Source organism: Chroicocephalus ridibundus, chromosome 16, assembly GCF_963924245.1.
Source record: "Chroicocephalus ridibundus chromosome 16, bChrRid1.1, whole genome shotgun sequence".
NCBI lineage: Eukaryota > Metazoa > Chordata > Aves > Charadriiformes > Laridae > Chroicocephalus > Chroicocephalus ridibundus.
In genome coordinates, this window is record NC_086299.1 from 9,607,815 (window position 1) to 9,619,639 (window position 11,825).

Consider the following 11,825-nt stretch of genomic DNA (forward strand, 5'->3'; position numbering starts at 1 on the left):
AATAAAAACGCCCCCGGAACGGGATGGTGCAAAGCTCTGCCTTCCCGGTTTGGGGAAAAAAAAAAAACAAAAAAACCAAAAAAACCCCCAAAAAACGGCGGTTTTGGGTTAGGTCGCAATGAAAAAGGGCAGTTGGGCCACGGGGACACGAAGCGGGTGGAAGCCCCGAAGCTCATCGAGGTGCTGGGGGGGGAAGCCATCGTGCTGGCAGCCTGCGGCCGCAACCACACCCTGGCGCTCACAGGTACCGCGGGGCGGGAGGGGGGAGCAGAGAAAAAAAAAAAAAGCAAAAAAAAAAAAAAACCCAAAAAACCACCACATTTTGGGGCAAAGCGCCCGAAATCAGCCCGGGTTTTGCCTTGCAGAGAGCGGCTCCGTCTTCGCCTTCGGGGAGAATAAAATGGGGCAGCTGGGGCTGGGGAACCAGACGGACGCCGTGCCCAGCCCCGCGCAGGTATCGCCGCCCCGTTTGGCCTTTTTTTTAATTTTTGGGGGGGGGGGGGTGTGAAAAAACAGCAAAACTGGGGCTTTTCTTCTCGGGGCGGGGAATAAAAAATCCCTAGCGGCCCCCAAACCCCTTCGGGACGCGGGAGCATCCCTCTCGGCTGGGGAAAAGAACAGGCAAGAACGCCAAATAAAACCAGGGATTTGAGGATTTTGGGGGGGTTCCCAGGGGAAATGTAAAGGTGGGGCCTTTTTTTCTCCTTTTTTGGAAAGTTTGGGGTTTGGTTTTTTGATCCACTTTTTTTTTTTCTCCCCCCCCCCCCCCCCCCCCCGCAGATCATGTACAACGGGCAGCCCATCACCAAACTGGCCTGCGGGGCGGAATTCAGCATGATCATGGATTGCAAAGGAAACCTCTACTCCTTCGGGTGCCCCGAGTACGGGCAGCTGGGTACGGCACCGTTTTGGGGCGATTCCCTCAGATTTGGAGCTTTTTCGGGGGGTCGGGGTGGCAGAGGGGGGGAATTCCCTGGGTACGGCGCCGTTTTGGGGCGATTTCCTCAAATCTGAGCTTTTTCAGGGGGTCAGGGTGGTGGGGGGCGGGTAATTCCCTGTGTACGGTGCCGTTTTGGGGCGATTTCCTCAGATTTGGAGCTTTTTCAGGGGGTCGGGGTGGCAGAGGGGGGAATTCCCTGGGTACGGCACCATTTTGGGGCGATTTCCTCAGATTTGGAGCTTTTTCAGGGGGTCGGGGTGGCAGAGGGGGGAATTCCCTGGGTACGGCACCATTTTGGGGCGATTTCCTCAGATTTGGAGCTTTTTCAGGGGGTCGGGGTGGCAGAGGGGGGGAATTCCCTGGGTACAGTGCCGTTTTGGGGCGATTTTCCTCAAATCTGGAGCTTTTTCAGGGGTCGTGGCAGGGAGTTCCCTGGGTACGGTGCTGTTTTGGGGCGATTTCCTCAAATTTGGAGCTTTTTCAGGGAGTCAGGGTGGCTGGGGGGGGGAATTCCCTGGGTAAGGTGCTGTTTTGGGGCAATTTCCTCAAATCTGGAGCTTTGTCAGGGGTCGTGGCAGGGAGTTCCCTGGGTGCAGTGCTGTTTTGGGGTGATTTCCTCAAATTTGGAGCTTTTTCAGGAGTCAGGGTGGCGGGGGGCGGGTAATTCCCTGGGTAAGGTGCTGTTTTGGGGCGATTTCCTGAAATTTGGAGCTTTTTCAGGGGTTCATTGGGGGAATTCCCTGGGTGCAGTGCTGTTTTGGGGCGATTTCCTCAGATTTGGAGCTTTTTCGGGGGGTCAGGGTGGCAGAGGGGGGGAATTCCCTGGGTACGGTGCCGTTTCGGGGCGATTCCCTCAGATTTGGAGCTTTTTCAGGGGGTCGGGGTGGCAGAGGGGGGGAATTCCCTGGGTACGGCGCCGTTTTGGGGCAATTTCCTCAAATCTGGAGCTTTTTCACGGGTCGTGGCAGGGAGTTCCCTGGGTGCAGTGCTGTTTTGGGGTGATTTCCTCAAATCTGGAGCTTTTTCAGGGGGTTGGGGTGGCAGAGGGGGGAATTCCTGGGTACGGCACCATTTTGGGGCGATTTCCTCAGATTTGGAGCTTTTTCAGGGAGTCAGGGTGGCTGGGGCGGCAGAATTCCCTGGGTATGGTGCCGTTTTGGGGCAATTTCCTCAAATCTGGAGCTTTGTCAGGGGTCGTGCAGGGAGTTCCCTGGGTACGGTGCTGTTTTGGGGCAATTTCCTCAAATTTGGAGCTTTTTCAGGGAGTCAGGGTGGCTGGGGGGGGGAATTCCCTGGGTAAGGTGCTGTTTTGGGGCAATTTCCTCAAATCTGGAGCTTTGTCAGGGGTCGTGGCAGGGAGTTCCCTGGGTAAGGTGCTGTTTTGGGGCAATTTCCTCAAATTTGGAGCTTTTCAGGGGGTCAGGGTGGCTGGGGGCGGGTAATTCCCTGGGTACAGTGCCGTTTTGGGGCGATTTCCTCAAATTTGGAGCTTTTTCAGGGAGTCAGGGTGGCTGGAGGGGGGAATTCGTGGGTGCGGTGCTGTTTTGGGGCGATTTCCTCAAATTTGGAGCTTTTTCAGGGGTTCAATGGGGGAGTTCCCTGGACGCGGTGCTGTTTTGGGGCAATTTGCTAAAATTTGCAGCTTTTTCAGGGGGGTCGGGACGAGGCGGGGGGGGGGTGGGGGGCGTTCCCTGGGTACGGTGCCGTTTTGGGGCGATTTCCTCAAATCCGGAGCTTTTTCAGGGGGTCGGGGTTAGGGGAGTTCCCTGGGTGCGGTGCTGTTTTGGGGCGATTTCCTAAATTTGGCGCTTTTTCGGGGATGGGGGTGGGGAGGGAAAAGTTCCCTGCCTCAGTTTCCCCCTTGGAGCAACCCGCAGCATCCCTTGGCCCGTCCGCAAAAAAACCCCGGCGGGGTGGAAAGGGGGATTTTTGGAAATATTTAGGAAGTAACGGGGGGGGGACGAGGCTGCCGGGGGGGGACACGGGCGGGACGCGAGACGAAAAACGTCCGTTTTTAATCGCGGTGCCGGGTCCCGCAGGGCATAATTCGGACGGGAAGTTCATCGCCCGGGCGCAGCGCATCGAGTACGACTGCGAGCTGGTGCCGCGGCGCGTGGCCATCTTCATCGAGAAGACCAAAGACGGGCAGATCCTGCCCGTCCCCAACGTGGTGGTGCGGGACGTGGCCTGCGGGGCCAACCACACGGTACGCGCGCGGGCACCCCCCCCCCCACCGCCTCCGCCCTCGTTAACCCGCCGCCCGCTAATTGGGAAAGGCGGGCGGCGGGCATTCGTCCCTAAGTCGCTGCGGCGGGCATCAATTATTAATTGACGAAGGTTCGCAGCGGGCATCAACTCTTAAACAGCTGCAGCGGGCGTTAATTGGGAAAGATTGGCAGCGTGCGTTTATCCATAATTACCTGCAGCGTGCACTAATTAACAAAGATTGGCAGCGCGCGTTTATCCATAGTTACCTGCAGCCTGCGTTAATTGGGAAAGACTTGCAGCATCCTTTCATCCGTGATTACCTGCAGCCTGCGTTAATTGGGAAAGATTTGCAGCCTGCATTTGTCCATAATTACCTGCAGCATGCACTAATTAACAAAGATCGGCAGCGTGCGTTTAGCCGTAGTTACCTGCAGCCTGCGTTAATTGGGGAAGACTTGCAGCATCAATAATCACCTGCAGCCTGCGCTGATCGGGGATGATTTGCAGCGCGCAATTTATCCACAAATAGCTGCAGCCTGCGTTAATTGGGGCTGATTTGCAGCGTCACTAATCACCTGCGGCCTGCGTTAATTGGGCGAGACCTGCAGCATCCTTCATCCGCGATCGCCCGCAGCCCGCGTTCCTCGGCAGAGCGCGTTTCACCCCAAATCCCCGCCGCGCGCGTCAGCCGGGCACGACTCGGGGGCGTCCCTTCGCCCGCAATTACCCGCCGCGTGCGTTAATTGGGCGAGACCCGGTGGGGAGCGTTTAAGGCCGCGGATTTGCAGGGGGCGCGTAAGAGAATAAATGGAATAACGGTTTGCAGGGCGCGTTTAAGGGGAGCGAGCCGTAGCCTGCGTTTTAGGGTCAGCAGGCAGAGCGCGCGCGTGCGTACGGGGGGACGAAGTTCCGCCGGCTGCGTCTCCGCTTGAATCCTCGCAGCGCGTCCAAGGGTGGAGATGGGCAGGCCCAAGGTTTGCGAGCGCGCGTTTTAAGGCTCAATCCTCGGCGCCGCGTTTAACGGCGGAGGTTCCGCGGCCGGGGGTGCGAGGACGCGGGGCGCGGCGGAGGGTGGAGAGACGCGTTCGCGGCGCCCGCTGTAGGGGCGAGCGGGTTTGAGCGGGTTTTCCCCGGCGCCCGCGTTAAGGGGCGAGGACCCGCGGGGTTGACGTTGGCAGCGGGCGTTTCGGGGCGAGGTTTTGCAGCCTCCGTAAGTAAACGCGAAGGTTTGCTGGGGGCGGGGGGGGGGCGTCCGCGGCTGGAGATGTTCGCATGCGGCTCGGGAAGGTGACCATTCGCGGGGCGCGCTGGAGGACGGGAGGTTTGCAGAGATTCACAGGGCGCATTTAAGGATAAATTCTTGCAGGGCGCATTTAAGGATAAATATTTGCAGGGCGCGTTTAAGGATAAATTCCTGCAGGGTGGATTTAAGGATAAATTTTTGCAGGACGCGTTTAAGGATAAATTCTTGCAGCGTGGATTTAAGGATAAATTCTTGCAGCTTGGATTTAAGGGTAAATTCTTGCAGGGTGCATTAAGGTAAATTCTTGCAGTGTCGATTTAAGTATAAATTTTGCAGGGCGTGTTTAAGGATAAATATTTACAGGGCGCATTTAAGGATAAATTCTTGCCTGGCGTGTTTAAGGATAAAATCTTGCAGCGTGGATTTAAGGATACATATTTGCAGCGTGCATTTAAGGGTAAATTCTTGCAGCGTGTGTTTAAGGATAAATTCTTGCAGGGCGCGTTTAAGGATAAATTCCTGCAGCGTGGATTTAAGGATAAGTATTTGCAGCGTGCATTTAAGGATAAATTCTTGCAGCGTGTATTTAAGGATAAATTCTTGCAGCGTGTATTTAAGGGTAAATTCTTGCAGCGTGTGTTTAAGGATAAATTCTTGCAGCAAGGATTTAAGGATAAATATTTGCAGGGCGCATTTAAGGGTAAATTCCTGCCTGGCGTGTTTAAGGATAAATTCTTGCAGCTTGGATTTAAGGATAAATTCTTGCAGTGTGGATTTAAGGATAAATATTTGCAGCTTGGATTTAAGGATAAACTCTTGCAGCGTGTGTTTAAGGATGAATTCTTGCAGGGCGCATTTAGGGATAAATTCTTGCAGCTTGGGTTTAAGGATAAATTCTTGCAGGGCGCGTTTAAGGGCAGAGATTTGTAAGGCGCCTTAAGGAATAGATATTTGCCGGGTGCGTTTAGGAATAAATGCCTGCAGGGCGCAGTTACGGATCAAGATTTGCAGCCTGCGTTTAAGGGTAGATTGTCGCAGGACGGATTTAAGGATAAACCTTTGCAGGGTGCGTTTAAGGGTACATTCTTGCAGCGCGCATTAAAGGATAAGTATTTGCAGGGTGGGTTTAAGGTAAATTCTTGCAGGGTGCATTTAAGGACAGAGATTTGCGGGGTGCGTTTAAGGATAAATTCTTGCAGCGCGGACGAAAGGATAAATACTTGCAGGATGGATTTAAGGGTAAATTCTTGCAGGGCGCGTTGAAGGATAAATACCTGCGGGCGCGCTTAAGGCTAACCGATCCTTGCAGCGTGCGTTTCGGGGAAAAAAAACCTTCATATCGAAAATATTTAATACGCGCGATACTCGCTGCAACCGAAGCCCTTCCCGCTGCGGCCGCCGCGGTTTTTTCCCTGCGCCGAGCCGGTGGGTTCTCGGCCGCTGAGGGCCGGGGTGCGGGGTGGGGGGCACGGACGCGCGCGCACGCACGGGCACGCACGTATTTCTCCGTCCCCAGCTGGTGCTGGACTCGCAGAAGCGCGTTTTCTCCTGGGGGTTCGGGGGTTACGGGCGGCTGGGCCACGCCGAGCAGAAGGACGAGATGGTGCCGCGGCTGGTGAAGCTCTTCGACTTCCGGGGCGCGGGGCGGCGCAGATCTACGCCGGCTACACCTGCTCCTTCGCCGTCAGCGAGACAGGTGGGGATTTTTTTTTGGGGGGGGGACGACGGACGGGGGCGGGTATTTTAAAGGAAATTCCCTCCTTTTTGGGGGGGTGTTTCGGGGATTTTCCGGGGGATGCCGTAGCTTCATGGGTGGTGTCGGGGTTCGCAGGCGGCTTGTTTTTTTGGGGCGCCACCAACACCTCACGGGAGTCCACCATGTATCCCAAAGCCGTGCAGGACCTCTGCGGCTGGAAAATCCGCAGCCTGGCCTGTGGGTAAGTCCCAGCCCCCCCTCCCCTCCCTCCCCCCCCCCAAAAACCCCCCCCCCAATTTCCCAGCTTTTTGGGGTACAGCTGCCTACGGGGCGGTTTTTTGGCGGGGGGGGGAGGGGGGGGTTGGCACGGGGTCACCCTGCCTTGCGCCCCGCTGCAGGAAGAGCAGCATCATCGTGGCGGCGGATGAGAGCACCATCAGCTGGGGTCCCTCGCCCACCTTCGGGGAGCTGGTAAGAAGGAATTACCGGAGACCCCCACCCCCTCGACACCCCAATTTCTTGCCCCCCCCCACAGTCGCTAGCGGGAGGGACCGGCTGCTTCCCACCCCCCCTCCACTGATTTTTCTCCCCTCCGTGGGATGCACTTGGCAGGGCTACGGGGACCACAAGCCCAAATCCTCGACGGCTGCTCAAGAGGTGAAGACCCTGGATGGGATCTACACAGAGCAGGTGAGTGGGGGACACCGCCAGAGGATGCTGGAGTGTGTGTGGGGGGGGGGTGCATGGAGTCCCCCCTTAAATAAAAACAGTGGCTGAGGCCGTAGGCAACTCATCACACCCATGGGGTGCCGAAGGGAGGGTGTGTAGACCCCCCCCCGGAAATAAATAATGGCAGCTGAGGCTGTACACAACTCGTCACACCCACAGGCTGCTGAAGTGAGGGTGTGTCGACCCCTGCCTTAAATGAAGGCCGGCAGCTGAGGCTGTACACAGCTCATCACACCCGTGGGATGCTGGAGGGAGGGCACGTGGGATCCCCCTCCACATAAATACCGGTAGCTGAGGCCGTAACACAGCTCATCACACCCGCGTGGTGCTGGAGGAGGGCGCATGGACCCCCCCCCCCCCTTAAATAAATCTGGTGGCCGAGGGTGTGCACAACTCATCACACCCATGGGATGCTGGAGGAGGGTGTGTGGACACACACACCCCACACCCCCCCCTGCCTGAAATAAATTGTGGCCGCCGAGGCTGTACACAACTCATCGCACCTGTGGGGAACTCAAACATGGTCCCGGATAAAAGTTGGAGGGGGGGGGGGGGGGTGGGGGGGGGGGGGTGGCGAAGCAGCAGCAGGGGCAGGAGGCGCGTGACCCCGTGCCTCAGTTTCCCCACTCTGCCCCCGCGCAGGTGGCCATGGGCTACGCCCACTCGCTGGTCATCGCCCGCGACGAGACCGACGCCGAGAAGGAGAAGCTGCGCAAACTGCCCGAGTACAACCCCGCACCATCTGAGGAGGGGGGGGGGCAGGGGGGGGTTTCCCCATGTGTGTGTCCCCCCCCCCCCGCCTCCCCGCAGCGGGACCCGGCGTCCCGCCCCCCCCCCCCCCCCAAAACCCCGCTTTTCCGAGCCAGCCGCCGTTTAACTACCTGTCCTCCCCATTCCGAAACTTTGGGGGGGGGGGGGGCTGCATGTTATTTCCAACCCCCCCCCACCGCCCCCCCCCCAAGGCTTTTGAGTTCCCGACTGTAGCAGGATCTTTCGGCACATCCAGCTTAGATTTTTTTTTTTTTTTTTTTGGGTGGGGGGGTGTGGGTGTGTGGAAATAACACTTTTTTTTTTTTAATTTGGGGGTTTTTTCTCCCCCCCCAATATTCCAATTTTTTGGCATTTTTCCCAAATCCCTCCCCCCCCCCCTCGCTTTGGGTGCTATAATTTTGGGGGGGGGGGGGGGGGGGGGGGGGGGGGGGGGGGTGTGCCCTGCCCTGTCTCCCCCCCCCTTCCTCATCCTACACACACCCCCCCCGCGGCATCCCTTTATCCCCTCCCAGCATCCCTTTATCCCAGAGGGATTCGGGATCAGCCCCCCCCCCGCCATGGACCACCCCCATCCCCAGCATTTTGGGGCTCCCCTCCCCGCTGTCGTGCCCCCCCCCCCGGGGAAGATCTCAGGTATGAAGAGGGGAGCCCCCGCTCCGCCCCCCCCCCCCCCCCAAAGCATCGCATAAGCTTTTCCTTTGACTTAATTAATTTGGGGGGGGGGGGGGGGATTTTTTTGGGGGGGGGGGATTTTTGGGGGTTTTGGGGTTTTTTTTTTGTTTAATTATTATTAATTATTTCCGCCTGGTATCGGCCCAAAGTCCCTCCCCCGAGGCTGTGCACTGTGCTGGAGAAAACAGGTGCCTTTTTGGAGCAGAGCCCGGCTCTGCCCCCCCCCCCCCGACCCCCCCTCCCCCCCCCCCGCAACCCGTGGGTCATTCGTTTGGGTTTGGTCGTTTTTTAGGGTTTGGTTTTTTGGTTTTTTTTTTTTTTAATTATTATTATTTTTTTTAATGTTATTTTTCCGTGTTTAGGCTTTCTTTGGAATTATCGCGTTTGGGGTTTTTTGAAAGTCCTTTCCGCTCTCCCCCCCCCCCCCCCCCCCGGGGGGGCGGTGGGGGGGGGGATGGAGGGCGGTGGCGTTCGCACCCATTCGGGAGGTTTTGCAGTATAAAAAAAAAAAAGGGGGGTTTTGGGTTTTTTTTTAAAAAAAAATATTTCTTTGGGGTTGGGGTTATTTGAGGGGGAGGGGGGGGGCGCTATTAGAACTAAACCATCCAGGACAGGGAGAGCAGCTGGGCCGGGGGGGGGGGGGCAAAAAAAAAAAACAAAAAAACAAAAAAACAACAAAAAAAAGAAATATTCCGCTTTTTTAGCAATATTCAGTTTTTGGGGGGATGCCCATAAAACAGGGGGGGGGGGGGGCGGTGGAGAAAACACCAAAAAAAAGCCCCCGCTTTTTACCTCTCCCACCCCCCCCCCAAAAAAAAAAAAAAAGAAAAAAAAATAAATAAAAGCATCATTTTTTCGGTTGATCCCGCCCGCCGGCAAAGTATTTTTTAGGAGGAAGCTCAAGGAATAAAATAATGCGGAAGCGCCGGGATCCGGCCTTTAGCGGAGGCTCCTGGGTTAGGGCTGTCGGCGTCTTCTTCGGGGGGGGGGGTTGAGGGGGGGTGGGGGGGGGGTGGGTTTTTATATTTCTTGGAGTAAATGTTTAAATAAAGGCCGTCATTGTGTACCCCCCCTCGCTCGGCTCCCTTTATCCGCCCCCACCCCCCCGGCTCCGCTCGGGGCGTTTTATTTTATTTTTAAATTTCTTTTTTATTTTTATTATTAGGATAAAGTATAAGGATATAAAGATAAATATAAATTTATCCTAACAATCCATAATTATTAGGGTAAAATATATATATTTATATAAAAAATATAAAAATAAAAATTATAAGGAATTTTTAAATTCCTTTCGCGGGACGCGGGCAGGGAGGCTTTTTTTTTTTTTTTTTTTCCCCTCCCCTCCCCGCGTCCCCAAAAGCGCCGCTTTCCATCCCAAAATAGGGTTGTCCGTCCCCGTCTTCCCCCCCCCCCCCAAATATTATATTCGCGGCTCGGCGCGGGTTCTGCGTCTTTTTTTTTTTTTTTTTTTTTTTTTGGCAGGGGCGCGGGTGGGTTTTTTGTGCGTGGATTTTGGTGCGTCCGTGCGCATTATTTTTTTTTTTGTGCATCCCCGGGCGTTTTTCTACGTGCCTACGCGTGCTGTCGGGGCCCGTGGGGGCAATTCGGGCCACAGGCGGGGGGATTTTTACCTCTTTTCCCTGCTTTCGGGGCGTTCCCGTGCACGCCTGGATTTGCCTCCGTGCGCGGGCTCTTCGCCGCACGCGTGCGGAGTTTTGGGCAGGCGCGGGGATGCTTTTGGGGGCACGCACGGGCATTCGGGCGCACGTGTGCGTGGTTTTGGGCACGCGCGCGGATTTTTTCTGCATGCACCTATGTGCCTTTGGTGCACGCGTGTGCATTTCTGTGCGTACACGCGTGGATTTGTGCGTTTGCGTGGATTTTTGGGGCACGCACATGCAGGGATTTGCATATGCCCGTGGATTTTTGTGCATGCATACGCGTGCTCTTTGGGCACGCATGGGGATTTTGGGGCACGCACAGGCACGTGTGTGCGTGGTTTTGGGCACGCACGCAGATTTTTCTGCATGCACCTACGTGCCTTTTGTGCGTTTGCGTGCATTTCGGTGCGTACACGCGTGGATTTGTGCGTTTGTGTGGATTTTGGGGGGTGCATACGCGTGCTCTTTGGGCACACGTGGATTTTGGGGCACGCACGGGCTTTCGGGCGCACGTGTGCGTGGTTTGGGGCACGCATGCAGATTTTTCTGCATGCACCTATGTGCCTTTTGTGTGTTTGCGTGCATTTCGGTGCGTACACGTGTGGATTTGTGCGTTTACGTGGATTTCTGTGCATGCATACGCGTGCTCTTTGGGCACGCACGTGGATTTTGGGGCACGCACGGGCATTCGGGCGCACGTGTGCGTGGTTTTGGGCACGCGCGCGGATTTTTCTGCATGCACCTATGTGCCTTTGGTGCACGCGTGTGCATTTCTGTGCGTACACGCGTGGATTTGTGCATTTGCGTGGATTTTGGGGGGTGCATACGCGTGCTCTTTGGGCACACGTGGATTTTGGGGCACGCACGGGCTTTCGGGCGCACGTGTGCGTGGTTTGGGGCACGCATGCAGATTTTTCTGCATGCACCTATGTGCCTTTTGTGCGTTTGCGTGCATTTCGGTGCGTACACGCGTGGATTTGTGCGTTTACGTGGATTTCTGTGCATGCATACGCGTGCTCTTTGGGCACGCACATGGATTTTGGGGCACGCACGGGCATTCGGACGCACATGTGCGTGGTTTGGGGCACGCATGCGGATTTTTCTGCATGCACCTATGTGCCTTTGGTGCACGCATGTGCATTTCTGTGCGTACACGCGTGGATTTGTGCGTTTGTATGGATTTTGGGGGGTGCATACGCATGCTCTTCGGGCACGCGTGTGGGATTTGGGGCATGCAGGCACGGTTTTGTGCATGCACGGGTGCCTGCGTGGGTGTTTTCCGCACATGGGTGCATGGGTTTGTGCGTGCATGTGGGGTTTCGTGCATTTCTGTGCGTGCGTCCACGGATTTGTGCGTCCATGTGGATTTCTGTGCGTGCACGCGTGCGCATTTTTCTCGTGCACACGCGTGGCTTTTCGTGCGTGCAAATACGTGCTTTGTGTGCACGTATGCATGGGTTTGTGCGTGCGTGTGGAGTCCTGCGTGTGCGCGGGGATGCTCTTTGCGCACACGGCTGCCGTTCTGCACGCACGTGCGGTGGGTTTGCCTGCACGTGTGTTTTTTCACATGCCTGTGCTTCCGCCCGCGTGCGCGGGGTTTGTGCCCGTGGTTTTTTGCCCGTGCACGTGCCTTTCTGCGCAGGCACGTGTGCACAAACGTCTGCATTTTTCTGCCCGCCTGGGTTTTGACGCGTTGCCCACCCCTGGTTATGTGCCCGCGTACCCGTGCCTGCCCACGTGGCTTTGCCCCGCTGTGTTTTGGGGGACGCACACGTGCGTTTTTCACGTGCATCGCCGCAGCCGGGACTGCGTCACCCCACGCAGCAGTTTTGTTTTGTCACACACAAACCCCCCCCCGGGCCTTTACCCGTTTCCATTTGAATCGCAGCGCGGGGAGAGGGGGAC

At 56.3% G+C, this 11,825-nt stretch overlaps 1 protein-coding gene across 1 annotated transcript; it reads left to right on the forward strand.

Annotated features, from left to right (window-relative positions):
* RCC2 (regulator of chromosome condensation 2) lies at window positions 1-7,581 on the forward strand (the record flags this gene model as incomplete). The annotated part of the gene is given in 10 exon segments (XM_063354121.1): window positions 1-244; window positions 366-454; window positions 781-895; window positions 2,980-3,146; window positions 5,908-6,019; window positions 6,022-6,087; window positions 6,223-6,328; window positions 6,486-6,558; window positions 6,700-6,777; window positions 7,459-7,581. Coding segments are annotated over 10 exon segments (1,173 nt in total), but the record flags the coding sequence as incomplete, so codon positions are not given.
* Window positions 7,582-11,825: the final 4,244 nt, after the last annotated feature.